Here is a 27,373-nt window from a genome sequence, read left to right on the forward strand (position 1 = left end):
CAGCTTGTTAAAGTCACTATTAACATCTCCGCATTGCGTGGTGAAACGAGCCACATGTTCTAACGAGGATAAGGACGATTCTCCAGTGAAAAGGCTAAAATCTGGAATTTTGAAACCTTTAGGATATTCGAACCTTTCCACATAAGCTGGACACAGATGGATGAATTTAGGGAACTTCGGCCCCTTTTTCATGGCCGAATCGATCATCCGTTGGACCTCTGTCATATCGACGGGTGTTGCTTCCATTCTCTGGTCGGATCCATCTGACCTACTACTCGATCCTCCCATTTTTTCTAAGTCAATGGTCTTAGGCCGAGTAGACACCACTTCGGCCTGTAGGGAATTACTTTTAAATGGAAGCTGCGGAGCCTGATCAACAGGTTTCTCTTCAAAGACTTTACTAACTATTAGTTCAAGCAATTGGGTATAGGTCTCTCCAGTGCTTTGTATTGCTTCAAGCAAACGGTTCATTTTATGGCCTACTGTTTGTTCCACTTGTCGGGATTGCTCGTCAAGTCGTCTTTGAAGAAAAAACCTAGTTAGATGATCAGAACATTAGTAAGCTAACTACGTCCTTCGGTTGTATGCGGGGCGTGCCAACTCGTCGGCCGAGGAGTAAAATTTGTTGATGTTGTGTTGGGTGTGCTGCTGACTTCTTGATCTTGCGACTGTAGCCGAGGAAGGAACACTTTCAGCATTCGGGTTCTAGAGCTTGAAGACAAAGCTACTAGTTCTGCGAAGTTCACAAATCGTCGGCGCCAGATTCGGTCACTGTGATTATATTTGTGAAAGTATAAGCACGCCGAATCGACACCAGAGTATAGGGACACAAATATTCAAAACGAATATACGTCTTGATTGTGAAAGTGGTTCGGCCGTCAGAATGCCGAACTCTAAATCCTACTTGCGAATAACCAATCATAAATGACTCGGCGTTCAATGTACCGAGTATAATAACTTTTACACCTCGCTTCACCGAGAAGGCTAACGAGATGACCTCTGCCGATAAGGATTCGAAAGTCCTTCTCGACCGAGACTTGGATAGATAACCGGTCGGCCCTGTCGCAGTGCTATTTATCCAAACTGAAGATGCTTCACAGTCGGCTGATTCTACAGCAACAGTGTTGTTTATCCAAACTGAAGAGTTCGCTGGTTGCCTTCACAATGCTGTTTATCCAAACTGAAGGTGCATCGGTGAAAAGAGGAAAACAAAAAAATCTCAAGGTTGTTGAGAGGTTTCGCGTAAAGCGAGAGAATGCGCAAGGCAATTTGTGTGTTGAATTGGAGGGGCTTGTTTCGATGTCTTCCCTCCCTATTTATAGCAGCCAACCTGTATTGAATTCCAATCACTCTCGGATTAGAACTCATTCTCATGATCCAACCTTATCTCGGCCAATCCTATTCCTACTAGGACTTTGAACATAACTCGTTATCAGACCGTATTCAATCTCAGCATTCTGATCCCGTCAAAACTCCTTCTCATAACAGGATTCGTCCACATTCCCAATTTCTGATAGGATATGGCCAACTTCGACCGCGCGGCCCATGGGCTGAATATCTCCCAATGACACCTGTACACGACTTCTGGGCCGGAAAAAAAATCTAAACTCGGCCTATCCAACACTGGGCCGAAAAAGATCTAACTCGGCCCAAAACAATATTTTTTGGCCCAAACAAAAACTAATTGGCAATATGGAAAGTAGCGCAACTACTTATAAGCACATGCAAAGTCTTTTATCTCATCAATGTGAAATTGATTCTCAACAATCAATACCTCAATATTCTTTTTCGTTTCTACAATTTCTTTGATAAGTATTCTTCTTTGTCTGGGTTGTTTAATTGACTGTATAATTTAGGTTGAATACAAATTAGGCAAGATTTTTTTGCATTTTACGCAAACGTTTATAATTTATTTTTTCCAGAAACCCTTATGGCAAGTTTTTAGGGATGAAAATTAAATTTGAAATAGAAAATATAAAGAAACACTAGATATGGCTTGTCATGTTGTGTTCATGTGCGTGTTGGCTTGCTGTAATAGCTTCATATTCATGCCAGGCAGTGTGGGTGGGGCCTTTGCTGTGGAAGGAGGTTGTTGCAGGTGTTTATTTATTTATTTTTAAAGTCCAGAGACTCTTGTCCGGACAATATAAATAATCAGCATTTTAATTTACGAAACTTTAACGAAAAGCTTTCAGTACTATTTACTTTAATGAAAAATCACATTTTTACCCTAAAAACTTAAACCACATTTTTACAATAAAAAGTCAATCCTTTATTTTGTTCTTATCGTTAAAACTCAGAGTTTTCAAGTAATTTTCATTAGTTTTCTATTTAATCTACTTAATGACTGGAAGAATAGTCATTATAATCCGATGCACATATTATCCTATCCAACTAAAATAGTGAGTATAGTTCGAGCTGTCAAACGAAGCTTAAGTGTTAAGTTTATTACAAAATGTATCGATGCAATCAAAATAGCAAAACCATATAACGTTAAAGAGAATTTAACTTAGGTTTTTGAATCGTGCCTTGGATCTAAAACTAAACTAACTTAACTAACCTGAAATGACACTCTCTCTTGTTTTTGCCATTACTAATTGAATTCTGTATGGAAATGTGACATTTTATTTTACTTTGAAAGCTCCATATGTTCAACTCAACATCGATAAATTAGCCACAATTTAGCCTGCCAACACAATGCTCTAAATTTGTAACTAATTAGCTTTGTTATGAGAGAATGATTCAAACCTTAATCAAAGCAACCCTGGTCTTTAGGCTTTAACTCCAAACTTTGCTCAACACGTGTCAAGCAATGAATGGAACTGAAGAAGCTATAAAATCCCACTCACTAACTTCCACATTTCATCATCAAAAAAAAGTTGTACGCACTTTTCAGCTGCCTCAAATTTTCTTGTGTGTGTTTGTGTAGAAAGAGAATTACTTCATCAAGATGAACCAATCCCAGAACATGAGCCACCAAGCTGGCCAGGCCAAGGGCCAAGCTCAAGTGAGTCTAGAAGCAGCTGTCTAGAAAAGCAATTTTGGTCAATAGTTTGTTGGTCGTTTTGGTGGTTCATGATCATGTGTTTTTGCAATTTTGATATACAGGAAAAGGCCAGTGGCATGATGGACCAAATGGGCAATGCTGCCCAATCTGCCAAGGAATCAGCCCAAGGGGTTTGAACTTCTTATTCTTTTGTTAATTCCACGTACATTATGTCCCATTTTTGTTAAGGGATGATTTTGTATGAATTACATGTCAATACGTTTTGACATGTTATGTGCAATAACATCAACACCTTATCGACATTGTATCGACAGTCTGTCCCTTAATAAATTAATTACGTCTTTGCTTATTACTCGTTGCATATGCATGTGTTTTTGCAGGCTGGTCAGCAAATGATGGAGAAGGCTCAGGGAGCAGCTGACTCCGTCAAGGATGCAGTTGGCGCCAACAAAAGAAGCTGAGATGGGGATCTCATCAGTCCAATTCCTCCAAAATTTCGTGTTCCCGTTTTTGTTTTGTGATTCTTTCTTTTTTGGTCCATCTTTTACTTAAACTTGCTGTTTGAAGCAAGAACAAGTTCTGATCATGCAACCACTTACTGTTCAGAGAACATTTTGCTAATAATCTCAATGATATTGTTTCTCTAGCACCAATGTTTCAAAGTGGTTATTTATTTACTTTTATTCCAAATTGATATGGAGAATCATTTCTACTTAACTGCAAATCACAATGCAACGCATACAAAAAACCAAGGAAAAAAGACATTTGTGTTGAAACCAACTACGTACTGGTTTGGTACTGATGTGCTTTTATAAAAAGTGGGTATAAAAAAAAGCTGAGCTCAAAAATATGTTCGGTAAACACTTAAAAACAGATTATTTTCACAGTTTTGGATGAAAAAAAGCTGAAAAGGTGAAGCAGAAAAAATAAGTTTATTCTCACATCACAGTAGAAGCAGTTTTTTTTTCAAAGCACAGTAATACCAAACCAGCTTTACATATGGCTTCAAATGTCTTCAAGACGTTTAGCAAATAGAGAACCAAAAGCCTCCATACAATGTTTTTCCAAAACCAAGCCAACCTTAACACCACCATCACCATTCTTGCTCGCTTGATAAGGTATCGCTCCTGTCCCATCTATCGAAACTATCTCGTGCTTCGTCAGTCTTCCCCATCCGAAATCAGCTGCACCATAAAAATCAACGGTGTGAACCGGAAATGGGAATTATTCTATCAATACTACTGGTCTGCAGTGTGTATAAATATATATAATTATTTTTTTAATACAAAATCAAATGTATAAATATATATAATTATTGTTCTTCGCCCATGAGCGGTAGGTCTCGGGTTCGAGACTTGGGAGCAGCCTCTCCATAAATGGGGGTAAGGCTAGCCGACATTCACCTCTCCCAGACCCTGCGTAAAGATGGAGCCTTGTGCACTGGGTACGACCTTTTATTGTTCTTATGAAGCTTAAGTTTCTACTCTTATCCATCCATAATTGAGTGTTTAGTGTTGTATAATAGCTAAAGCTGTCGAGCATGACAAACACACTCTATGAAGTATTTGAGAGATTTTTCACTGTGTTCAAAATAGGAGGTGGAACATCACATGATTATAACATTGAAGGAAAGTGTTTTATTTTTCTTAGTGTCTTGCTAATATATAACATGTTATATATGCACCTTGTTCGAAAATCTAAACGTATCGTATGTTAGATTAATTAGTGGCTCCTAGATTATTGGGTAATGATAAAACGTCCACGTCAGTGTTTCGTGTCCTCCATCATCTTTCTCTCTCTCGCACGTAATCGGAGAGACTAAGAAAAATGTCCTGAAAATGGAAGTTCCAAAGACAGTCTAATGCACTACTTATCTAAGTTAAGCACTTTCACAATTCATTAAGGCCTCGTTTGACATGTAATGTTAAAGTTTCAAAGACAATCTATTAAATCAGCACTTGTACAATTTACTAAAGCCTCATTTTGCCTGCTGTATAAAGCATTGAATAAGATTAAGAATACGAAAACAGCTGTTTGGTGTACTTTCATACTTAAAAACCACCCGCTTAATTAACGGGTCAATCAAATTTTATATGGCTGCTACAAGATAATTAGAACCCCCGAAAAGCTAGTATAATTAGTCTAGGGGCTAACCGAAAACAAGCTTGTTTCTCTCTTCGGTTTCACGCATTTGCTCCTTGACAAATCATCTCCATCTTGACGAGGCGGTAACGACTTCTCAGTCACTCCGCGAAACTACCATCACCTACGTCGTCAAGAACAATAAGGGAGGAACACACTCCAATGAATCGATCAAGCAATAATTATTTCATTTCTTTTACCAAAATCACGCAACTTCCATTCAAATTGTAGAGTGTGAATTTATCATGCAAGTATGCAACTTTTTTCTCTCCCTCGCTCTCTGGGCCAAACTATTTGTAAGCACATGTAAGGGCAATTTTCTTATTAATGTGAGATTCATTCTCAATATACCCCCTCACGTGTGGCGAATTTACAAGCCTAACACGTAGATAACACAACAGGGTGACGTGAAGTGCGTGTGGCCGTTTGACTTCACACGAGGACAATCTATTCTGTTACCATGAAAAAAGTTGAGATTCCACAATAAAACTGATTGACAATATGGAGACTAGTATAACTACTTATAAGCACATGCAATGTCCTTTATCTCATTAATGTGGAATTCATTCTCAACAATCATTACCTCAATTTTCTTTTTCGTTTCTACAATTTCTTTGATTAGTATTCTTCTCTCTCTGGGTTGTTTAATTGACTGTATAATTTAGGTTGAATACAAATTAGGCGAGATTTTTCTGCATTTTACGGCAAACGTTTTTAATTTATTTTTTCCAGAAACCCTTATGGCAAGTTTTTAGGGATGAAAATTAAATTTGAAATAGAAAATATAAAGAAACACTAAATATGGCTTGTCATGTTGTGTTCATGTGCGTGTTGGCTTGCTGTAATAGCTTCATATTCATGGCAGGCAGTGTGGGTAGGGCTTTGCTGTGGAAGGAGGTTGTTGCTGGTGTTCATTTATTATTTTTTTAAGTCCAGAGACTCTTATCCGGACAGTATAAATAATCAGCCTTTTAATCTAGGGAACGTTAACGAAAAACTCCTGGTACTGTTTACTTTAACGAAAAATCACATTTTTACCCTAAAAAGTTAAACCACACTTTTACACTAAAAAGTCAATCATGATATTATTCACTTTACCCTTTATTTTGTCCTTATCATTAAAACTCAAAGTTTTCAAGCCATTTTTCATTAGTTTTCCTTTTAATCTACTTAATGACTGAAAGAATAGTCATTATAATCCAATGCACTTATTATCCTATCCAACTAAGTTCGAGCTGTCAAACGAAGCTTAAGTGTTAAGTTTATTACATAATGTATCGATGCAATCAAAATAGCAAAACCATATAACATTTAAGAGAATTTAACTTAGGTTTTTGATGCGGGACATGTTTTAACTAGCAAAAAATAAGAGTGAGACACTTGAGAAGCACAAATAGGACTTCCTTGTAATCTATGAAGAAACAAAACCATACTCTCCTTCCTTTAAAAAAAAAATTACATATAGAGAGAATCGAGCCTTGGACATGAAACTAAACCAACTTAACTAATCTGAAATGACGCTCTCTCTTGTTTTTGCCATTACTAATTAAATTCTGCATGGAAATGTGACATTTTATTTTACTTTGAAAGCTCCATATATTCAACTCAACGTCGATAAATTAGCCACAATTTAGCCTGCCAACACAATGCTCTAAATTTGTAACTAATTAGCTTTGTCATGAGAGAATGACTCAAACCTTAATCAAAGCAACCCTGGTCTTTAGGCTTTAACTCCAAACTTTGCTCAACACGTGTCAAGCAATTAATGGAACTGAAGAAGCTATAAAATCCCACCCACTAACTTCAACATTTCATCATAAAAAAAAAAGTTGTACGCACTTTTCAGCTGTCTCAAATTTTCTTGTGTGTGTTTGTGTAGAAAGAGAATTACTTCATCAAGATGAACCAATCCCAGAACATGAGCCACCAAGCTGGCCAGGCCAAGGGCCAAGCTCAAGTGAGTCTAAAAGCAGCTGTCTAGAAAAGCAATTTGGTTAAAAGTTTGTTGGTCATTTTGGTGGTTCATGATCATGTGTTCTGCAATTTTGATATACAGGAAAAGGCCAGTGGCATGATGGACCAAATGAGCAATGCTGCCCAATCTGCCAAGGAATCAGCCCAGGGGGTTTGAACTTCTTATTCTTTTGTTGATTCCACATACATTATGTCCGTTTTTTGTTAAGGGATGATTTTGTATGAATTACATGTCAATACGTTCTGTTATTGACATGTTATGTGCAATAACATCAACACCTTATTGACACTGTATCGACAGTCTGTCCCTTAATAAATTACATACGTCTTTGCTTATTACTCGTTGCATATGCATGTTGTAATTGCATATGTGTTTTTGCAGGCTGGTCAGCAAATGATGGAGAAGGCTCAGGGAGCAGCTGACTCCGTCAAGGATGCAGTTGGCGCCAACAAAAGAAGCTGAGATGGGGATCTCATCCGTCCAATTCCTCCAAAATTTCGAGTTCCCGTTTTTGTTTTGTGATTTTTTCTTTTTTGGTCGATCTTTTACTTAAACTTGCTGTTTGAAGCAAGAACAAGGTCTGATCATGCAACCACTTATTGTTCAGAGAACATTTTGCTAATAATCTCAATGATATTGTTTCTCTAGCACCAATGTTTCAGAGTGGTTATTTATTTATTTTTATTCCAAATTGATATCGAGAATCATTTCTACTTAACTGCAAATCACAATGCAACACATACAAAAAACCAAGGAAAAAAGACATTTGTGTTGAAACCAACTACATATGGCTTCAAATGTCTTCAAGACGATTAGCAAATAGAGAACCAAAAGCCTCCCTACAATGTTTTTCCAAAACCAAGCCAACCTCAACACAACCATCACCATTCTTGCTCTCTTGAAAAGGTATCGCTCCTGTCCCATCTATCGAAACATCTCGTGCTTCGTCGGTCTTCCCCATCCGAAATCAGCTGCACCATAAAAATCAAACCGGTGTGAACCAGAAATTGGAATTATTCTATCAGTACTACTGTCTGCAGTGTGTTGAGCATTCTTGAAACCCAAGTCTCTGCCCCATCCAAAAGGGTCTTGTCCAAACTTTTTATCACTTCACTGATTGCTTTCAAGGCCAGAAACAGGCCATCTTCTCCCAATAGGTCCTTTGTTTCCGCAACTGCTCGATGTGCTGCAACACAATTCCCAAAATAGGTAACCCGGAGAGGAGGGTCTAAGCGTGGCCTGCGGTCCATGCTAACGGCAAAGTACTTTATCTGTTTTGGTATCCTGCCCTCACGAAGCAACCCCATGTGTAGGCGCATGTTAGCGAAAATGTTGACAAATGCAATAGTTTCGAATCATGATCAGCTTGTTTCTTCTTCTCCTCCGCCATCATAGCTGCCATCACTGAACGTCTCAGCATTTGGATTTTCGCGCCTGTGAATTCGAATGTGCCTCGAATTGAGTCTCCTGAAATCTCCAAAGGCATTAAGCTTCTATTGTTTGGACCGCCCAATCTTAACCACTCGTTTAAGTAGATTGCTTGGAGCCCTGCAGGGTCCGTGATGACCTTTCTGTCATAACTTGGTGAGGGTGGCGATCCTTCTCCTTCCCCTCCTCCATGTTTGCATGGGTAACCCCATAAGTTAAAAAATGAAAATGCAGATAAGCCATCTAGGACAACATGGTGCGGGCAGATCCAATTGAAAACAGCTATTGGGAAAGACGGTTATTTGCAATGCCAGCACCGCAGCTTTTTCATGAGACACTGCCAATTGGAGTACAAGAGGATGGTACTCTTTGGCTTTAATGTCAAAGTTGTTGCTTGAAGTTAGACGGTGGAAATCAGTATCAGATTCAGCGATTGTGAGCGAAACTGCATCGCCTGTGACACAACTGAGAAGGGGTTTGGAGGAGTATTGAGGCCAGGTGAGGTTTCCTGCTAGAGGGACAAAGTGTAAGAGTGCGATGGATAGAGAGGTTTTCAGTTTTGGAAGTATGGAATCGAAGAAGTGTGATGTGTCGAATGAAGGTATTTTGTAGAAGAGGAAATGGGAGGAATGGTCTATGCTCGAATTGTAGATTTGGTCCCTAAACTAAAAAATCATTAGATTTGATCCCTGAACTTAACAAAATGTATAGCATTGGTCCCTCTATACTAACACCGTGAGATTTTCCGTTAGTTTGATGACGTGGTCTTTGTGGGCTCCATATTTTTGTTCACTAAATGCCATGTGGCTTAAAAATTCAAAATAAAAATAAATACAAACATAGAAAAAGAAAAAAAAATAAAAAAGTAAAAGTTATCTCTCTCTCTCTCTCTCCCGTCTTCCCTTCTTCCCTTCTGCGACGACGAACTGCGACGGAGAGGGAGGTCGCATCGATCGAGCACGCCTTGAGGGAGAAGGAGAGGAGGTAGGCGCGGATCATGGCTGGGTCGGAGGCGTCGAGTCAGAGCGCGGATCATGGCTAGGTGGTGAACAGCGAGGTGCTCCTGGGAAGGAGAGAGAGAGCGAAGAGGATGGCGGCGAGGGAGACCAAGAAGTCCGACGCCATGGTTTCTTGGAGCTTTCTGGAATTTGGAGGAGGCGGCGCTCGGCGGTGGTGAAGTCGGCGTGGTGATCACCCAGAGACGGCGCTCGGCGGTGGTGAGGTCGGCAACATTCCATCTTCTTTCCTTGCCGTCACCGATCAAAACCCACCTGACTGGTACACCGTTATTCAAATATCCCGATCTAGATCCGCAATCCCAACTCTAATCCGGACCCAGTTGAAATCGGCGACGTCGGCGAAGAACTAGACAAAAAATTCAAGAAAATCTTAAGAGAAAATAAAACTAAAAATGAAATCTAAAAAAAACGGAAGCACCAGAATCAATGGCGTGTGGCTGGGGTTTGGAGGAGGCGAGGCAGAAGGGAAGACGGGAGAGAGAGAGAGATAACTTTTACTTTTTTATTTTTTTTCTTTTTCTATGTTTGTATTTATTTTTATTTTGAATTTTTAAGCCACATGGCATTTAGTGAACAAAAATATGGAGCCCACAAAGACCACGTCATCAAACTAACGGAAAATCTCACGGTGTTAGTATAGAGGGACCAATGCTATACATTTTGTTAAGTTCAGGGACCAAATCTAATGATTTTTTAGTTTAGGGACCAAATCTACAATTCGAGCATAGTTCAGGGACCATTCCTCCCATTTCCTCTTTGTAGAAAGGAGTTGAGGTGGTGGAAACCTTAGCCAGCGGATATCAAAGAAGGTTAGAGGAAGAGACAAATCCTCCGGGGCGGCCGAGTCCGGGGAGCTTGGTATTCGGAGCTATGTTACAAACCTCAACTACTTTGACTGAGGCTGGTTCTTCCATTGGAGATGGAAAGAAGCTTAATTTCGTGTACAGCTTAAGTGAGGACCCTAATGGCTATATACACACACTTAGGAGGTGTATTCACTTAGGACTCTTGTAGAGTTTTAAAGACTTAAAGTTTTGAGGTATTCAATAATGAATTTTAAGGGGTGTAAGTATTATATGCTTTTTATAGACTTCGTTTGAGCAACAAGATTTTTATTCAATGTCACATATCACTAAATAATATAGAAAGTGAATAATTGTACTTGAAAATAAAATATTAAACATTATGAAAATTAACCATAAAGGTTAAAGCTAACATTAAATTATAAGTAACATTGAAGTCAAGTAACATACTTTCCTAGTCTTTGCAAGTTTTCAATGATTTTTATACATATTATAGACATGTCTTATAGACATGCATAGAACTTTCTATTGAATTTATTGAACTCTACAAAGCATGCGCTCACACAAAAGTCTAATTTTTTTTAACTCAATAGAAAAGTCTATAAAATTCTATCAAAGTCAGAGTGTATAATAGTCATTGAAACGTTCAAACTTTTCAAAAATATGGATTGAATACGGCCACTTGAACATTACCTTGTGGAGGAAGGAATCTCAAAAAAAAAAAAAAAGTTTTTTAAACAAGACAATATTCTCAATTTTAATTTATAAAGAGGGGCATATGACCAACGTGTCATGTCCTCTTATGGGGACTTACTTGTCCCTCCATTTACAATTAACAAATTTTTACTGTTCGTACATCATAATCAAAACCGTTCATTCTTTTTATCTTCATCTAAAAATAACATATGCAAAAAGTTATTCAATTTGAAAATCTTTCATTCATTTGTATACATAAAAACAAATCGATAGTTCATCATGAAAATGCTACTTGTTATTGAAATTGTTGAATGATTTAACATATATGGATGATCACTAAACGATCTTCAAATTGAATGATTTTTTTTGTAGATATAATATTTAGATGATGATCAAAAGAATGAGTGATTACCAATATAATGTTTAGGCAGTAAAAGTTCATTAATCGTAAGTGGAGAACAAATATGTCTTCGTAGAAGGACACAAGCATTATTCTTATATATAATTAAACTTACTTTTTCTATTTTTTTTTAGGAAAACTAATGAAAAAGGCTTAAAAACTTTGAGTTTTAATGATAAAGACAAAATAAAGGGTAAAGTGAATACCAGAATTGACTTTTTAGTGTAAAAATGTGGTTTTTCGTTAAAGTGAACAGTACCGGGAGCTTTTCGTTAAAATTCCCTTCTTTTTTTTATTAAGATAAACTTTTCTTTATCAAAGGGTTTAGGAGCGGAGTTGTATGCTTGAGGTTTTATTTTTGTGTTTGTTTGTGTCCTCAATAATAAAGTTAACTAAAGGTTTTTTTATTAGAGAAAAGTATTGTAGAAGCTTTTGATTAAAATTCTCTAATTATACGTTTCTTTCTTTGACAAATAATATATAATCTACATTAAATTTATCTAAGTTAAAGAGAGTGGAGTTCGAACTTGGGATGCAGGGAGTTGAAGAAGAAGATCTATCTACTAGAGCAATCCACCACTTACCTCTAATCATCTGTCACTATGCCCCTTAGGGAAAAGACAACGTTATTCAAGAAAGGAACCCGTATCCTATTATCCATGACATGAAGATTTAGAGAAATCATTCATTGAGATATTTTTTGAGGTACTTGGAACACAATGGATACATCATGTGTCATAATATAAGTAGGAAGAAACAAAAAAATATATATATAACTACTTTCCGGTTATATCATGATACGTGGTGTACCTGCTTATATTGAGTACATAGAAAAACTTCTCTCATTTATATCCCTTAGATTCGCTATTGAATTCCATTTTTTTTTGTCTATCTAAGTTGTTCCTTACAAATAGTAAGTTACAATCAGATGAAAAAAATGTTGTTTTACATCAACAACGCTACAATTTTTTGTATTAAAACACGAGAAGGTAAGTTTAGATGAAAAATATACAATATGTTGTACTGAAATTATTTTTATTTATTTAGTTATATAAACTCAGCGATACTACTTGTAACAAAAACAAGGAAATATGAACTCATAGAAAACTTCATGACCTACTATGAATCCACCACAAAAGATTACTAAGGGAGTTTCCATCGTCGAAACCAGTCAAGCTCTTAATCTTCTCCAAAGCGCCTGCTTTGTCGTACAACCCTTGTAATGCATACACAAACCCTTTCCAGGCTTCCGTGACTCCGGTTCTACCGAGCGCCGGCAATGCCCAATTCACCAGCTCGCTAGGAAAGCCAGTATCGGAGAACAACACCTCAGTGATTGGTGAAATAGGAATCACTTGAATTCCAAGTCTAATTTCTTTTGCCTCTGCAGCAGCAAACCAAAGTCCGCTGTCTCTCTTGGTCGACCATAGAACTCCCACGACCCGATTTTCTTTTGCAAAATCTTGCTCGTAAGTTTGATTCTCTCCTCCCTCTCTCACATGCCACCACATTTGCGCTGCCTGAATTTCCAATGTGGTAAGCAATGAACCGGTGGCCTCAAGTTGCGGATCATTATACGCTTTCCCCATCAAAGCAGCTGCATAGTAAGCATTGACCGCCTCACTCGTGCTCTCTTGATTCCTCCCATCTGCGAATTCCGTCACTCCTCCTGCCCACGAGTGCAATTTATAAAGATCAAAACATCTCAGACGCGTATAATTTGGATTCGATTGCTTGTCCTTGTTGAGATAATCTGCCAGGAGTGAATAAGCTTGAGGCTTGTACTTCTCCCCCCATGCAGGGTCAATCTTTGCTAGCACTGAAATACCATAAACAAAGTACCCCAGATGGTAATGGTGATCGGAATAAAGACCAAACCCAAAATCGGCACCTTTATCAGTTGATCCTTGTTTGGTAACAAGTCCACCCCACTTTTTATCATACAAAAATCCATTGCCACTAAAAGTACCATCCAGCCACGGCTGGATTTTCTCTGCCAAGAATGTCCTAATCGCCGGGATCACATCGGGACAAGCTACCTCCTCGGCAATCAAAGCCAGCCTTGCTGCTTTAGCAACTAGTTTCCCATAAAAATATGATGCAGCAGATAATTCTGTTGAACTAAGAGCGTCTACATCTCGACGAAGTGCAGAAATGATTTCAGGGAACAAATCTATTTTGACACCTCCAATAGAATTCCAAGTGACCGGAATAGGCTTCGAGTTTAAAACCCACGTATCACCAACAACGCCAACCAAATTTCCATCAATGCTTTTGTATTTAAAATCTTGCAAAACAGTAGCATTTGACAGAAGCATAAGATGGAGAGGATGAGCTAGAATGAGCAAATCTCCACCTGTCTTTTCCCATTTATATGTCAAAGTATTGGAGTTTTCGAGCACAGCTGCACCGGAAGTTGGGTAAGAAGAACTGAATTGGTCAAGAATTGCCTCGGATTTGGGATCAGCATCTGGCATAACAGCAACTCGAATGTTCCCAGAAAAATTGTTAAAAGTTAATGACGATGCGCCGCTGGCAGTTAAATCAGTTGGGGAGGATGTGTATATTAGCCATGTCTGACCGTTTCCAAGCTTGATGATGAACTTGGTGTTTGAGCCACTCGCGGATGATGACGATACAATTGTATGAGAGGTTGATATAGAAACCGGTGTGGGTTGAGAAACAAAGCATGTGAGATAGGGGCTTCCACGGATGAGGAAGAAGCGGAGGTTGGAGGAGGGAAAGTCCAATGTCACACTGAGATCATTGAAGTCGGAGACTACATGGTGGTCGTTGTTTGGATCTGGGATGGTGGTGGTTTTCGAGCCAGATATGGTGAGGTCGGGTTGAAACGGAGTTGTGGATATGACGGTAGAGGTGTAGGAGAAAGACGGGTAAGCGAGAGATAGGGAGGAGTTGGATGATTTGATGGTGTAGGGATGGATATACTCAGGTTGGTCACCATTGTTGAGAACAAAGTTTTGGAAGAAAGAGTTGGTAGGGAGTGGAGATGAGAGGAGGTTTGGGGCGAAGAAGGTTGAAGGGTTGGGGACGATGGTGGATTGAGCTTCCGGGAAGAGGAATGGTTGGGAGGTGGCCAGCGGAATCAAGACGGAAAAACAGACTGCATACACAACGAGAGCAAGAGAGCAAATGTTTGCCATGATTTGGTCGTAAAATTGCTGTGAATAAACGCATTTCAATCGGCCATTTAATCATAGCCTGGTTCGGATGTGTTTCCATTTTTTAAGGGTTTCCATGTTTACGTGGGGAAGTTGAGAAAATCTTGTAAGATTTTTGCTTTTCTGAGCAATAATATCGGTTTTGGTACCTCCTCGTTTTGAAAACATAAGAAACAAGGTTGTTTTGATTTCATAATGGAATTTGATACCGATCCTCGGCTTAGTTTTTCTTGGTTCTTCTTGCCTTTTATATTTAGCAGCCACCTTATCTAAATTATATCCAAAGGATAGGAAATTAAATTTTCCCAAATCTGTCTGATATTCTTCCTCATACTTCAAATATCAAACCTTAATTACATGGAAATATTTTGGGAGTGTGATTCTCTCCTCTCCAAATTCTTCTCCCTTCTAATCCCCACTTACTTGAACGATCGTAATTAAGCCACATCAATATCTTTTGTTGACTTTTTTATAGAGAACGAAAGACAAAAAAGAAAGTGATTGAGGGGAATGTAAGTGTCAGAGTATAGAAGGGGGAGAATCCTACTCCAATAATTTAGGTCCATACACATTTTTCCGCGCTGTCATGATGCCAATGAATCTTGTTTTGCATAACCATGGCCCCCAGATTAAATTACAACCGTCCGTTTTAACAAAAAATTGAGTTCTAGTATATATTGTAAAGTAGAAAATGATATATTTTGAAACCTAAGATAAGATTTCTATTTAATTACACCCTCACAAACCCTAATATTTTGTCATCGTTTATCTTCTTCTCCAAAAACCTAGTTCATATTCTTCCCCCAACAAAAAATCTCTATTGGAAATTTTCTCATGGAATTATATAAAAGCTGTCATTTGAAGGAGTAAAGTCTGATCATGTAATCACTTACTGTTTAGAGAACATAAGCTAATGATTTCGCTTGTTTTCTACCATAGCACCAATGTTTCAAGAGTGTTTGATATTTTTCAATCAGAAGAATGGACTTTTTTATGAATGTCTCAATAATAAATAGCACGTCGTTTATTTTTTATATGCAAATGAATTAGAACCCATTACTACTTAACTGCAAATCATAGTGTGACACATAAAAACAACGAAGACTGTAGACACTCATCTTCAAGACCCTTAGCAAGTAGAGAAGCAAAAGCCTCCATGTAATGTTTTTTCAGTACCAACCCAACCTCAACACCACCATCACCATTGTTGCTATCCTGAAAAGATATCCTGCATGTCGCATCTGTCGTGGGGATTATTCTTCAGCACGGAGCTGCAGTGTATTGAACATTCTTGACACCTGTCTCTGACACCTCCAAAAGGGTTTTCTTAAAAGTTTTTATAACGGCACTAGTTGCATTCAAGGCCACAAACATCCCATCTTCGCCCAATAGGTATTTTGTTTTTGCAACTGTTTGATGTCTTTCGATGAAGTAGGTTGGCGGTAGAGGAGGGTCTAAGCGCGACCGGCAGTCCACATGAATGATGAAAAATACTTTGTTCTGGTCTCCTCACACCTGACTAAGCAAACCCATGTATAGGCGCATGTTAGTGAAAATGTCGACAAATGCAATAGTTTTGAATGATCGGCTTGTTTCTTATTCTTTGCCATCACAGTCTTCATCACTGACCGCCTTAACGTTTCAAATTTTGCGCGAGTGTACTCGAAGGTGCCTCGAATTGAGTCTCCTGGACCTGTAACCCCCAAAGGCATTAAGCTTCTATTGTTTGGACCATCCAATCTCAACCACTCGTTTGAGTAGATTCCTTGGAGTCCGGCAGGGTCCTTAATGACCTTTCTATAGTAATTTGTCAAAGGTGGCGGTCCTCCTCCTTCTCCTCCTCCATGTTTGCATAGGTGACCCCAAATTTGAAAAAAGAGATTGCAGGTAAGCCCTCAAGGACGGCATGGTGCATGGCTAATCTAATCGAAAAACCGCCTTTGGGAAAGGTGGGTATTTGCAATGCCAGCACCAGATTTTTCACACTGCCAGTTGGGGAACAAGAGGGTGGTACTCTTTGGCTTCAATGTCAAAGTTGTTACCTGAAATTAGAAGGTGGAAATCAGAACCAGACTCAGTGATTGTGAGCGAAATTGCGTTGCCTTTGATATAACTGAGAAGGGGTTTGAGGGACACAATGTTGGAGGGTGGCGGAAAGCGAGTTTTTAAGTTTCAGAAGTATGGAACCGAAGAAGTGTGATGTGTCGAATGAAGGCATTTCGTAAAGTAAAGACTTTGAGAGGTGGAAACCTTAGCCAGCGGAGGTCAAAGAAGGTGAGAGGAAGAGACAGATCCTCTGGGTGGGTGGAGTCCGGCTGCGAGCTTGGTTTCGGAACTACACTTCAAACCTCAACTACTTCGACCGAGACTGCTTTTGCCATCGGAGATGGAAAAGAAGCTTAATTTAGTGTGCAGTTTAAGTAAGTACACCAATGAAAATTATAATGTTTATTTGATGTTAAAAATGCAACAGCAGTTAATAATTTCAATGATATTTTTTTCTGTAGCGCCAATGTTTCATGGTAAGTTATTCATTTTTTTTTATTCCTAGCAGTATCGAAAATAATTTCTACTTAAGCGCAAATCACAATGCAACACATACTAAAAATCAAGGAAAAAGCACACTTGTGCTGAAACCAACTACACAAGGCTTCGCATGTCTTCAAGACCATTAGCAAATAGAGAAGCAAAGGCCTCCATACAATGTTTTTCCAAAACCAAGCCAACCTCAACACCACCATCACCATTCTTGCTCTCTTGCAAAGATATCGCCCCTGACCCATCTATCGAAACTATCTCGTGCTTCTTCGGTCTTCCCCATCCGAAATCAGCTGCACCATAAAAGTCTAGCCGGTGTGAACCGGAAATGGGAATTACTCTATCAGTACTACTACTCTGCCGTGTATTGAGCATTCTTGAAACCCAAGTCTCTGCCCCATCCAAAAGGGTCTTGTCCAAACTTTTGATCACTTCACTGATTGCTTTCAAGGCCACAAACAGGCCATCTTCTCCCAATAGGTCCTTTGTTTCCGCAACTGCTCGATGTGCTGCAACACAATTCCCAAAATAGGTTACCGGGAGAGGAGGGTCTAAGCGTGGCCTGCAGTCCACGTTAATGGCAAAAAGTACTTTATCTGTTTTGGTATCCTCTGCCCTGACTAAGCAAACCCATGTATAGGCGCATGCTAGCGAAAATGTTGACAAATGCAATTGTTTCGAATCATGATTAGCTTGTTTCTTCTTCTCCTTCGCCATCATAGCTGCCATCACTGAATGTCTTAGCATTTGGATTTTCGCGATTGTGAATTCAAAGGTGCCTCGAATTGAGTCTCCTGAACCTTTAACCTCCAAAGGCATTAAGCTTCTATTGTTTGGACCACCCAATCTTAACCACTCGTTTAAGTAGATTGCTTGGAGCCCTGCAGGGTCCTTGATGAGCTTTCTGTCATAACTTGGTGAAGATGGCGACCCTTCTCCTCCCCCTCCTCCATGTTTGCATAGGTAACCCCATAAGTTAAAAAATGAGAATGCAGATAAGCCATCTAGGACAACATGGTGCATCGCTGATCCAATTGAAAAACAGCTATTGGGAAAGACGGTTATTTGCAACGCCAACACCGCAGCTTTTTCATGAGACACTGCCAATTGGGGTACAAGAGGATGGTACTCTTTGGCTTTAATGTCAAAGTTGTTGCTTGAAGTTAGACGGTGGAAATCAGCATCAGATTCAGCGATTGTGAGAGAAACTGCATCGCCTAAAACGTAACTGAGAAGGGGTTTGGAGGAGTCTTGAGGCCAGGTGAGGTTTCCTGCTAGAGGTACAAAATGCTGGAGGGTGGCGGAAAGCGAGGTTTTGAGGTTCGGAAGTATGGAATCGAAGAAGTATGATGTGTCGAATGAAGATATTTCGTAGAAGAAAAGGATTTGAGGGGGTGGAAACCTTAGCCAACGGAGGTCAAAGAAGGTGAGAGGAAGAGACAGATCATCCGGGTGGGCAGAGTCCGGCTGCGAGCTTGGTTTCGGAGCTACACGGCAAACCTCTACTACTTTGACTGAGCCTGGTTTTGCCATTGGAGATGGAAGAGAAGCTTATATTGTGTGCAGTTTAAGTAAGGACACTAGTGGCTATAAATATACACTACAGAGGTTATTCAATTTAAGACTTTTCTAGAGTTTTAAAATTCATTATTGAATACCTAACCTTCTTTTTTAGACTTTTCTTGGGTATTCAATTTAAGGCTTTTCTAGACTTAGATTGAAAAAATTTTAAAATTCATTATTGAATTTAAGACTTTTCTATAAATAAGTAAGGACACTAGTGGCTATAAATATACACTACAGAGGTTATTCAATTTAAGACTTTTCTAGAGTTTTAGGGGCCGTTTGTTGCGCCGGACTATCTCGGACTGGACTAGCTTCAAGGACTAAGCTGGATTGTCTTAGACTAGACTAAGCTGGATTAACTTAGTGAAGCGTTTGGTGCAGTGTTGGACTAAATCACGGACTCAATTATTTTTGTAGATCAAATATTTTTCTGTCATTTTTTAATTCATTTTTTTAATAATTTATTATTATTATACACACTTTTTTAATTTGACTCCCTCTCTCCCCTGTCTCTCTACTTCTCTTCTTTCTTTCTTTCATACGTTTCCTGTTCTTGGCATGCCAGATTGCTCCCATTCCCATTAAAAATCAAACTCAGAAAAATCAAACCCATACTTTCTCTTCATTTCATTTTCTTTCGCTTCAATTCAAACCTTCTCTTCTTTTAATTTATTTCTCTTCAAACCAAACACAGAAAAATCCCAATTTTTTTTTTCAATTTACAGAGGCGTCGTCAATTTTTGCAAATCGACGTCAATCGCTCTTGCAGAAGAAAGCAACAAACTTGCCAGCGCATCTTCCTAGCGGAGCGCTTGAGGCCTCGAGGAGGACGCCATGGTTGGTGCTCAAAATTAAACCCACACCGCCAAATCAATCGAAGTTTTCCTGCAGCGGCAGTCGTCGTCCTCCCTAGGCTTACGGTGATAGCCTGGCTATGGTGACGGCGCCGGAGAAAAAGGTGGAGCGCAGAGGGACTGGGTGTTTGGGTTTAGCAAGCAAAAATTGGGAATTGGACGTAGGCCTCATTTCCTTTCTAGTCCCTGTTAATACCAAGCGAAAGCTTGGGATTAGATAAACGGCTTTAGTGAAGTGCGGCGGGACTCGTAGTCGAGGCGAGTCCCACTTATGTTAGTCCAACAACTTACCAAACATGGGATTATAGTCTTGCTTAAGACGGTCCAAGCCAGTCCCTCTTAAGGAGGTGCAACAAACGCCCCCTTACAGACTTAAGTTGGGTATTCAAGATTGAAAAAAATTTTAAATTCATTATTGAATACCTAACCTTCTTTTTTCTTTTTTTTTTTAGTACGTCGATATTTTTACATTAGGGATGGCAAATTCGATACCAAATTAGGTTGCTCATTGTGTGGCTTAGCCAAACTCATCATCCCCTAGTGTAAAAATATCAATGTACTAAAAAAAGAGTTAGGTATTCAATAATGAATTTTAATTTTTTTTGAAGGTATTTCCATAGAATTGTACAGTTTTAAAGACTTGGCATCTTGGGAGATGTCAAATTAAGAACATTAAATTTCAATTTGATGGCTGAATTGGTAATTTGACATATTGTTAATATTTTCCTTCCACCCAATATGCCAAAATTTATTGCTTCATTTATGTTTTTTTTTAAATAAAAACTAGCATTTGCCTACACACTTTGTGTGTATGAACAATTTTTTTTAGAAAATGAGAAGGAAAGAGTAGGCATGGGCATGGGCCGGGCCAGGCCAGGGATAGCAGATTCTAATGTAGGAACTGGACCTAACCCGGCACAGTCCACGGGTCTTTGGTTTTTGTTTTTTTTTGTTTTTTTTTGTTATATATATATAAACAAAAAAACAAAAAAAGGTAACATTTGCACATCCTAGCCCCAACAGATTCACTCATTCACATTTGCACATTCCCAACCCCTGCAGATTCACAGTCACTCATTCACATTTGCACAAATTCAAATTCATTCCCAGGCCCAGCAGATTCACATTTGCACATATTGAAAACCAAATACAAAGTCCAACATTGTTCGATACATTAAATCCGAGACATTCAAAATAACATCCAAGAGACATCTAAATATCAAATCAACATACAAAATATCCGAAAGTCCAAGACATCCAAATTCCGAAGTCCAAAATCAAATAATCCAAAATAACATAAGGATGACATCCGCAATAAATTCCACATTAACATACAAAACCACAGCCAACATCCAAGTTCCAACAACATTCCTCATTGAATATGTAATGAAAAATAGAATATAGAGTTTATAAACATGACATTTTTAACGTCCAATACATATTATCCTCATTGAATCATTGAAATTTAAAGTTTATTCATTTGAGTTTAAAATATTACCGCAATTCCTTTTCCTTTATTCGTTCGAGTTATTTGAGGAGGAGCTTCAATTTCAGGAACACTTGGTGAGATGGTTGAACTTGTAGATATAATATTTGCTCTTCTTCTTTTATATTCTACAACAAAGAACAAAAGAAGCACGTTAATTGTAAAACAATTAATATAAAGTTATAAACCAAACTAAAACAAAATAATTACCTTCTTCATACTCTTGATAAAATTCAAGCTCCACCGAACTTGCTTTATACTCAATATTGCTAATTTGTTCACTTCTTAACCAGTTTTGGAGATATATCAATGACTCCACTGCTTGAGGAAGGAGAGATGATTTAAAGGGGTCAATTACTCTCTTTCCTGCACTAAATGCACTCTCACTGGCAACTGTTGGCACTTGAATTGGCAATACATCTTTTACTATCAAAGCAAGTGTGGGATATGTGCTCCTCCCTTTCAACTTCCACCATTTCAAAATGTAAAATGGTGAGCCATGTTGTGCTTTCTCTAGAGTGTCAAGGAGATACATATCCACCTCATGTGCAAACACAATATCCTCGGTGTCTTCTATTTCCTTCTCCCAATCATCCATCATTTGACTAAATATCATTGGATTTTCTGTTGGCACACTAGAAGATGATTGTTTTACCCTTGAACAAGTAGTGTCAACAACTAAATCTTCTCTCTCCTTTTGTTGTGTTTGTGAACCGAAAGCTTAGTGAGCATATTCATCACACATCGCCTTCAACAATGTTTTCACTTCATTACTTTTATGTTCAATCTCTTCTTCAAGAAGCTGTAATTGCTTTCTACACAAGTGCATGTAGTGCCTCAATTTGAACCTTGGGTCTCAGACAAGGGCAACTACAAATATTTGATTCAGGGACTCAATTGAACCAAAATACTTTCGATATTTGGCTCTCATGCTCATTGCCATATCACATAGCAACAACTCTACAGTTCCTTCTGTTTGCATATATTCAGGCAAAAAAAAGATTTTCAATCTCATTCTCCACAGCAACGACATCATGAACAGCTTGCACTAACTTTCAAAGTTACAAGATAGAAGACCTTCAAAAATTCCACGAACATTTTTGCACCATCTCAATCTTCCTCCTTAGGTGGTCAAACCCTCCCTTTACTCGCCACTTCTTCTCCTTCATCATTAAGCACCTTTTCCCTGAAATGGGTGGAGTATATATTGGCTTCATCATCTTCGTACATCCTTTCAAATGCTTTTTAAAACTTCAAGCAAGATTCTAGCATCATGTATGTGCTATTCCACCTAGTAGGCACATCCATAACAACTAGACCCCTACTATCCAACTTCTCATTCTCCACACATTTCTTGAAATAACTAAACTTTCGGGGACTTGATCTCACAAACTGCACGGCATTTCTAAGAGCATCCACACTTGTATCTAATATTTTCAACCCATCTTTCACTACCAAGTTGATAATATGAGCTAAGCACCTCACATGCATAAACTTGCCATTCATAATCATTTTACTATGAGGTCATTTCTGCATTTTACGAACAACATACTCAATTGCCACCTTATTAGCCGATGCATTATCAACTAAGATACACATCACCTTTTCAATCTCCCAATCAACTAAACATTGCTCAATCAGCTTTCCTATTTATTTGCCTTCATGACTTGAAATCAAACAAAAGTTTAGAATCCTTTTGTACATATCCATTCATCATCCACAAAATGAGCAATTGGCACCATATAGTTCAAATTTTGCACACTTGTCCATGTATCAGTAGTCAAGCTAACTCTATGCTTGTGTATCTCTTTTTTTAACTGATCTTTCATGGTATCATACATATTGAATAAATTCTTCACAATAGTTCTCCAAGATGGAACATGCAATTTAGGCTGAACTTTGCACATCATCCGCCTAAACCCCTCACTCTCCACACAACTAAAAGCTACATCGTCGATCACAATATACTCAACAATACCTTCCACTGCCTCTTCTTGGCTTCATCCTTTAGCAACAAGCATATTTTTAACGTTCCCAGAAGGTCCAAAACTGCCTAGAACCTTTTGCAACTCATCAATTGGTTTATATGACTTGCAATGTTTATTGATATGTTTAATGTAAGTACTAGTTCCACCCCCACTAGTATCACATGCAAAAAGGCAGTTCAATGGTTATACTTAGCCTTCAATACTTGTACCTCCGCCATCTCTTTCTTTCCATCGTTTTCTACTTCTTGTATTTCCGAGACGGTACACTTAGTGACATGATCCCAAACCCAAGATCTCTCAGAAGAAGATCTCTCTAGTGAAGCTAATATAGTTGGTTGTTTTGTCTTTGGAATAGGTGGTGCTTTTCTTTTTTTGGGGGAGGCATTGATGATTTTGACTGTGTGGGTTGTGCTTGTGTTGGTGGTTGTGGAGGACATGGTGATGTAGCCATATATGATGCTACATTAGTACTAGGGATACTTTGACTTTGAGACATAATGTAAAAAGAAATCTATAAAAATTAAATAATGGAAGTATATTCATTAATCAAATAAAGAGAGAAAAATAGATGACATATATATCATGTTATTTAACACTTCTTTTTACCACCATAACGAAACATACATATATAGTTCTATTTATAATTCAGTGCCACACTTGCAGATATTTCAAAAAATAGGGAGAGCACAGATTCAAAACTGCATCGTTTTAGTCCACAGCTTATTTAGGATATAATATTTGTACATCTTTTAAAGCTAACCTATGAAGAAAGTACTTCATACGTTAATGACAAAGGAATTAAGCATAATTAAAGACTTGTAGTTTTGAAAACAAAAAAGTCAGCTGCAGCCAACTTTTCATATTATTTGCATGATGTTACTTAATTAACTAACAAACTTAATTATGCTAATTTTTTTCAAACTTGGACTTGTTAAAACTTGGACTTCACTTCCAGTATTAAACCTAGTTTGGAAGTTACTACATATTTCACTGCTGTAAATTGCCCTACATTACATGTTGTTTGTTGCTTAAGGAGTTTCAAGGTTTTGTTCCCACTTTAATGGCAATGCTAAAGCAAGACTATACTCCAATCAGCAGAAAAAGAAAGAAAGAAAAAAAACAGACGAAATGGCAATGCTAAAGCTAATACTCCAGTTTTACCCTAGATATACCACAAAGAATTGCATCACTCCTGCTCCATATAATTTTAATATTTTACTCTAAAATTAATCTCATAAGAAATGGCAATGCTAATACCACTTAGGAGTATATCTTACATGCCTGGTAATGGTATCACTCTGAAGGAAGTCCACCAAGGACTCTTCCACTGAGAGAATAAACAGCCGCTGCCAAGGTACCTTGAAAGTTGAAACAGCCGCTGCTACACCTGTAGCCACGAGCCTACGAGTATGCAGCCAACAATGAACAATCTGATGTGATTGAGTGTGTTTGTTCTCCCTAAGAGAAGGGCAGAAAAACTCAGCTGCCACACCAAAAATGTCTGCACAATGTGGATACAGAATAAAACCTGAGAAGAGGAATTTCCATGAAATCAAAACGCATGGAGACTACTTGAATCAAAACGATGGCCATAAGTCTGAAAAACGCAGGGAGACTACTTGAATCAAAACTAGAAGAAAAAACAAAAAACTAGAAGGAAAAAAAAAACCCCCAAATAAGAAAAACACACGCAGTTCTTGTTTTTGATCCAAATTCCAATTAAATTCAAAATTGCCTACTCAGATTGAAATCCCGATTCCAATCCCAATCCCAAATTCCAATCAATAACCAAACACTCCAAATCACAACACAAATCCGAAATCTCACTCCCATCCAAACAGATCCACAATTTCTTCACCAAATGTTCATGCATTCATCAAATTACTCCCACCTAAGGATTTAGTCTCTAATCAATCCTATTATTCATGCTACTGATCCTCTAACAAAAATAAAATTCGGAGAATTAGACAGTAGACTTACAGTAGCCAGCGAAGTAACGAATGTTGTCGAGGTCAGAGGATGACTGGATGAGTGGTGGTGGTGGTGCCGTTATGTTGGTCGCGGCGGCGGTGATGGGCGTTCTCTGGGATGTCGTCAGAGTCGAGGGAGTCGAGGGAGTGACGGTGTAGAGGTGGGCGTGGGAGTGAGAGAATGAGACCGAAACTGAAACTAATTTGGAAACCTAGGTTACAAATTAACGATTTAGATTGGATGATAGGTTATCATTCAATCTTGACCATTAATTATGTTGATGCACAAAACCGGAGGTCTTGGTACAACGTAAATCCGACCGTGAATCTGCATAAAATGTAAATGACACAAGAGTTATCATGGTTCACCCCAAGGTTTGGGCTACGTCCACACTGATTGTATTATATTTCTCTGTTGAAGAGGGAGAGAGAGCTTAGGGAATGTGAGGAGGCTTAGGGTTTGTGAGGGTGAGGAGGTCTTTTTATAGAATAAGGGCTTATTCCCTAATTACATATTTGCCCATTCCTTTATTACATAATTACATTTAAGTCCCTCGAGTATTTATACGAGGTCTAAATACGAGGCCCTAAATATGGTATAAACAGTAGTCCCCCAAGTCTTCAGTCAAGAGAGTCTTTTGGCTGGAGACTTGAAATTCAGTCCATGTGTGGGCCGAAGTAACTAGATGTTGTCTTGAACTGATGTTCGATATGAGGCAGTGCTCAATCTGAAATGACGCTCAACTAGAAGTAGCACACGCTGCGAGGCTGCTTGGCTCGTGGCTTATGTTGCCTTGGTTAGCTCGGCTTACAGCGTTTGAAGGTGAGGGAGTCCCTTTTAGAGAATAAGGGTTCACTCCTCAATACATGGATGATGAGCTAGAGTTGATGCTCTCTAATGAAAGTGAGGGAGTTCCTTTTATAGAATAAGGGCTTGCTCCTCAATACATAAATATGGGTTCGAAGTGATGCTCACGGCGAGACGGTTGCTCAGCTGGCGGCGTTGCTCTCTAATGAAGGTGAGGGAGTCCCTTTTATAAAATAAGGGTTTGTTCCTCAATACATGAATAATGGGTGCTCTCTAATGAAAGTGAGGGAGTTCCTTTTATAAAATAAGGGCTCGCTCCTCAGTACATGAATAATGGGCTAGAGTCCCCCAAGAATTTTTCATAAGGCCCAGTTGAGGCCCAATATATGGTACATAATGTAGTCCCCCAAGTCTTCGGTCAATAGAGTCTATTGGCTGGAGACTTCAAATTGAATCCATGTATGGGCCGAAGTGGCGGTTGTTCGGATGTGGTATTTGTATACCTTGCACTAAAGCTTTGTAGGTGAAGCTGTGCAAGTGAAGCTTTGAAGCTAAAGCTCTGTAAATGAAGCTTTTGAAGCTATAGCTTTTGTAAATGAAGCTTTTGAAGCTAGAGCTTTGTAAATGAAGCTTTTGAAGCTGATTGACATGAATGATGCTCATGAATGTTTATGTTGATTGACATGAGTGATGCTCATGGATGTTGTCATGAGTGATGCTCATGAATGTTGACATGAGTGATGCTCATGAATGTTTACGTATGATTGATATGAGTGATGCTCATGAATGTTTATGTATGATTGATATAAGTAGTGCTCATGCTCATGAAGATGAGTTCCTTCTTCACCTGGTTGGTGGTATGAGTGGCAAGTTGCCAAATGATATTAGAGTACGGATTATACATTTCATCACCTGGTTGGTGGCATGAATGAGAGTACGGGTTGTACATTTCATCACCTGGTTGGTGGTAATAGCGGCAGGTTGCCAAATAATTGTGGAATACTAGGTGTACTTTTAATCACCTGGTTGGTGGTAATAGCGGCAGGTTGCCGAATAATTTTGGAGTACTGGGCGTACTTTTGATCACCTTGTTGGTGATAATAAAGGTGGGTTGCCGAATAATTGTGGAGTACTGGGCGTAATTTTGATCACCTGGTTGGTGCTATTTCAGGATTATGGGCTTTCGCCCTCCACAACATGCTAGCCCATTTGTTTTGGGCTTTGCTGTTTTTTTTTTTTTTTTTTTTTAGTTACCCTCTGATGGGGTTTATACATATTACCCTTTGATGGGGTTTATACAGATGTCTCCGAAAAATAAGAAAAATAAATTACATCATACAAAAACAAGAAAAGCAAATCACATCATTCTAGGGTGTTTATTCCTTGATTTTTCTTTCTGTTTTTGCTTTCTGCTTTTATTTTTTCTCTTTTTCACCGCACTGCATTTATTAGTCTCTTGCTGAGGTCCAGGTGCATTAGCCTTTGCAAATGGCAGACAAAAGTAAAGTGAA

At 38.7% G+C, this 27,373-nt stretch overlaps 4 protein-coding genes and 3 pseudogenes across 4 annotated transcripts; 2 read left to right on the forward strand and 5 right to left on the reverse strand.

Moving 5' to 3' along the window:
- The first annotated feature begins 2,863 nt into the window (after positions 1-2,863).
- On the forward strand, positions 2,864-3,653 carry LOC126609852 (stress-induced protein KIN2-like). Its single transcript, XM_050277784.1, has 3 exons — positions 2,864-3,007; positions 3,109-3,177; positions 3,388-3,653. The coding sequence occupies exons 1-3, from the start codon at positions 2,951-2,953 to the stop codon at positions 3,466-3,468; spliced, it is 207 nt and encodes a 68-aa protein (XP_050133741.1). The 5' UTR covers positions 2,864-2,950; the 3' UTR covers positions 3,469-3,653.
- Positions 3,654-4,012: 359 nt separating this feature from the next.
- On the reverse strand, positions 4,013-10,485 carry LOC126609850 (phenolic glucoside malonyltransferase 1-like; annotated as a pseudogene).
- On the forward strand, positions 6,966-7,771 carry LOC126609851 (stress-induced protein KIN2-like). The gene is made up of 3 exons (XM_050277783.1): positions 6,966-7,106; positions 7,206-7,274; positions 7,506-7,771. Exons 1-3 carry the CDS (start codon positions 7,050-7,052, stop codon positions 7,584-7,586), a joined length of 207 nt encoding a protein of 68 aa, XP_050133740.1. The 5' UTR covers positions 6,966-7,049; the 3' UTR covers positions 7,587-7,771.
- Positions 10,486-12,567: 2,082 nt separating the features above from the next.
- Positions 12,568-14,634, reverse strand: LOC126612413 (probable endo-1,3(4)-beta-glucanase ARB_01444). The gene has a single exon (XM_050280813.1). The coding sequence runs from the start codon at positions 14,632-14,634 to the stop codon at positions 12,580-12,582; it is 2,055 nt and encodes a 684-aa protein (XP_050136770.1). The 3' UTR covers positions 12,568-12,579.
- A 1,092-nt stretch (positions 14,635-15,726) lies between these two features.
- On the reverse strand, positions 15,727-17,033 carry LOC126610719 (malonyl-CoA:anthocyanidin 5-O-glucoside-6''-O-malonyltransferase-like; annotated as a pseudogene).
- A 50-nt stretch (positions 17,034-17,083) lies between these two features.
- Positions 17,084-18,731, reverse strand: LOC126612235 (phenolic glucoside malonyltransferase 2-like). Its single transcript, XM_050280615.1, has one exon. It carries the CDS (start codon positions 18,721-18,723, stop codon positions 17,293-17,295), a length of 1,431 nt encoding a protein of 476 aa, XP_050136572.1. The 5' UTR covers positions 18,724-18,731; the 3' UTR covers positions 17,084-17,292.
- Positions 18,732-20,639: 1,908 nt separating this feature from the next.
- LOC126610720 (uncharacterized) lies at positions 20,640-21,841 on the reverse strand (annotated as a pseudogene).
- Between the last annotated feature and the right edge of the window lie 5,532 nt (positions 21,842-27,373).

The sequence above is a fragment of the Malus sylvestris genome, chromosome 17 (assembly GCF_916048215.2).
Source record: "Malus sylvestris chromosome 17, drMalSylv7.2, whole genome shotgun sequence".
NCBI classification, from domain to species: Eukaryota; Viridiplantae; Streptophyta; class Magnoliopsida; order Rosales; family Rosaceae; genus Malus; species Malus sylvestris.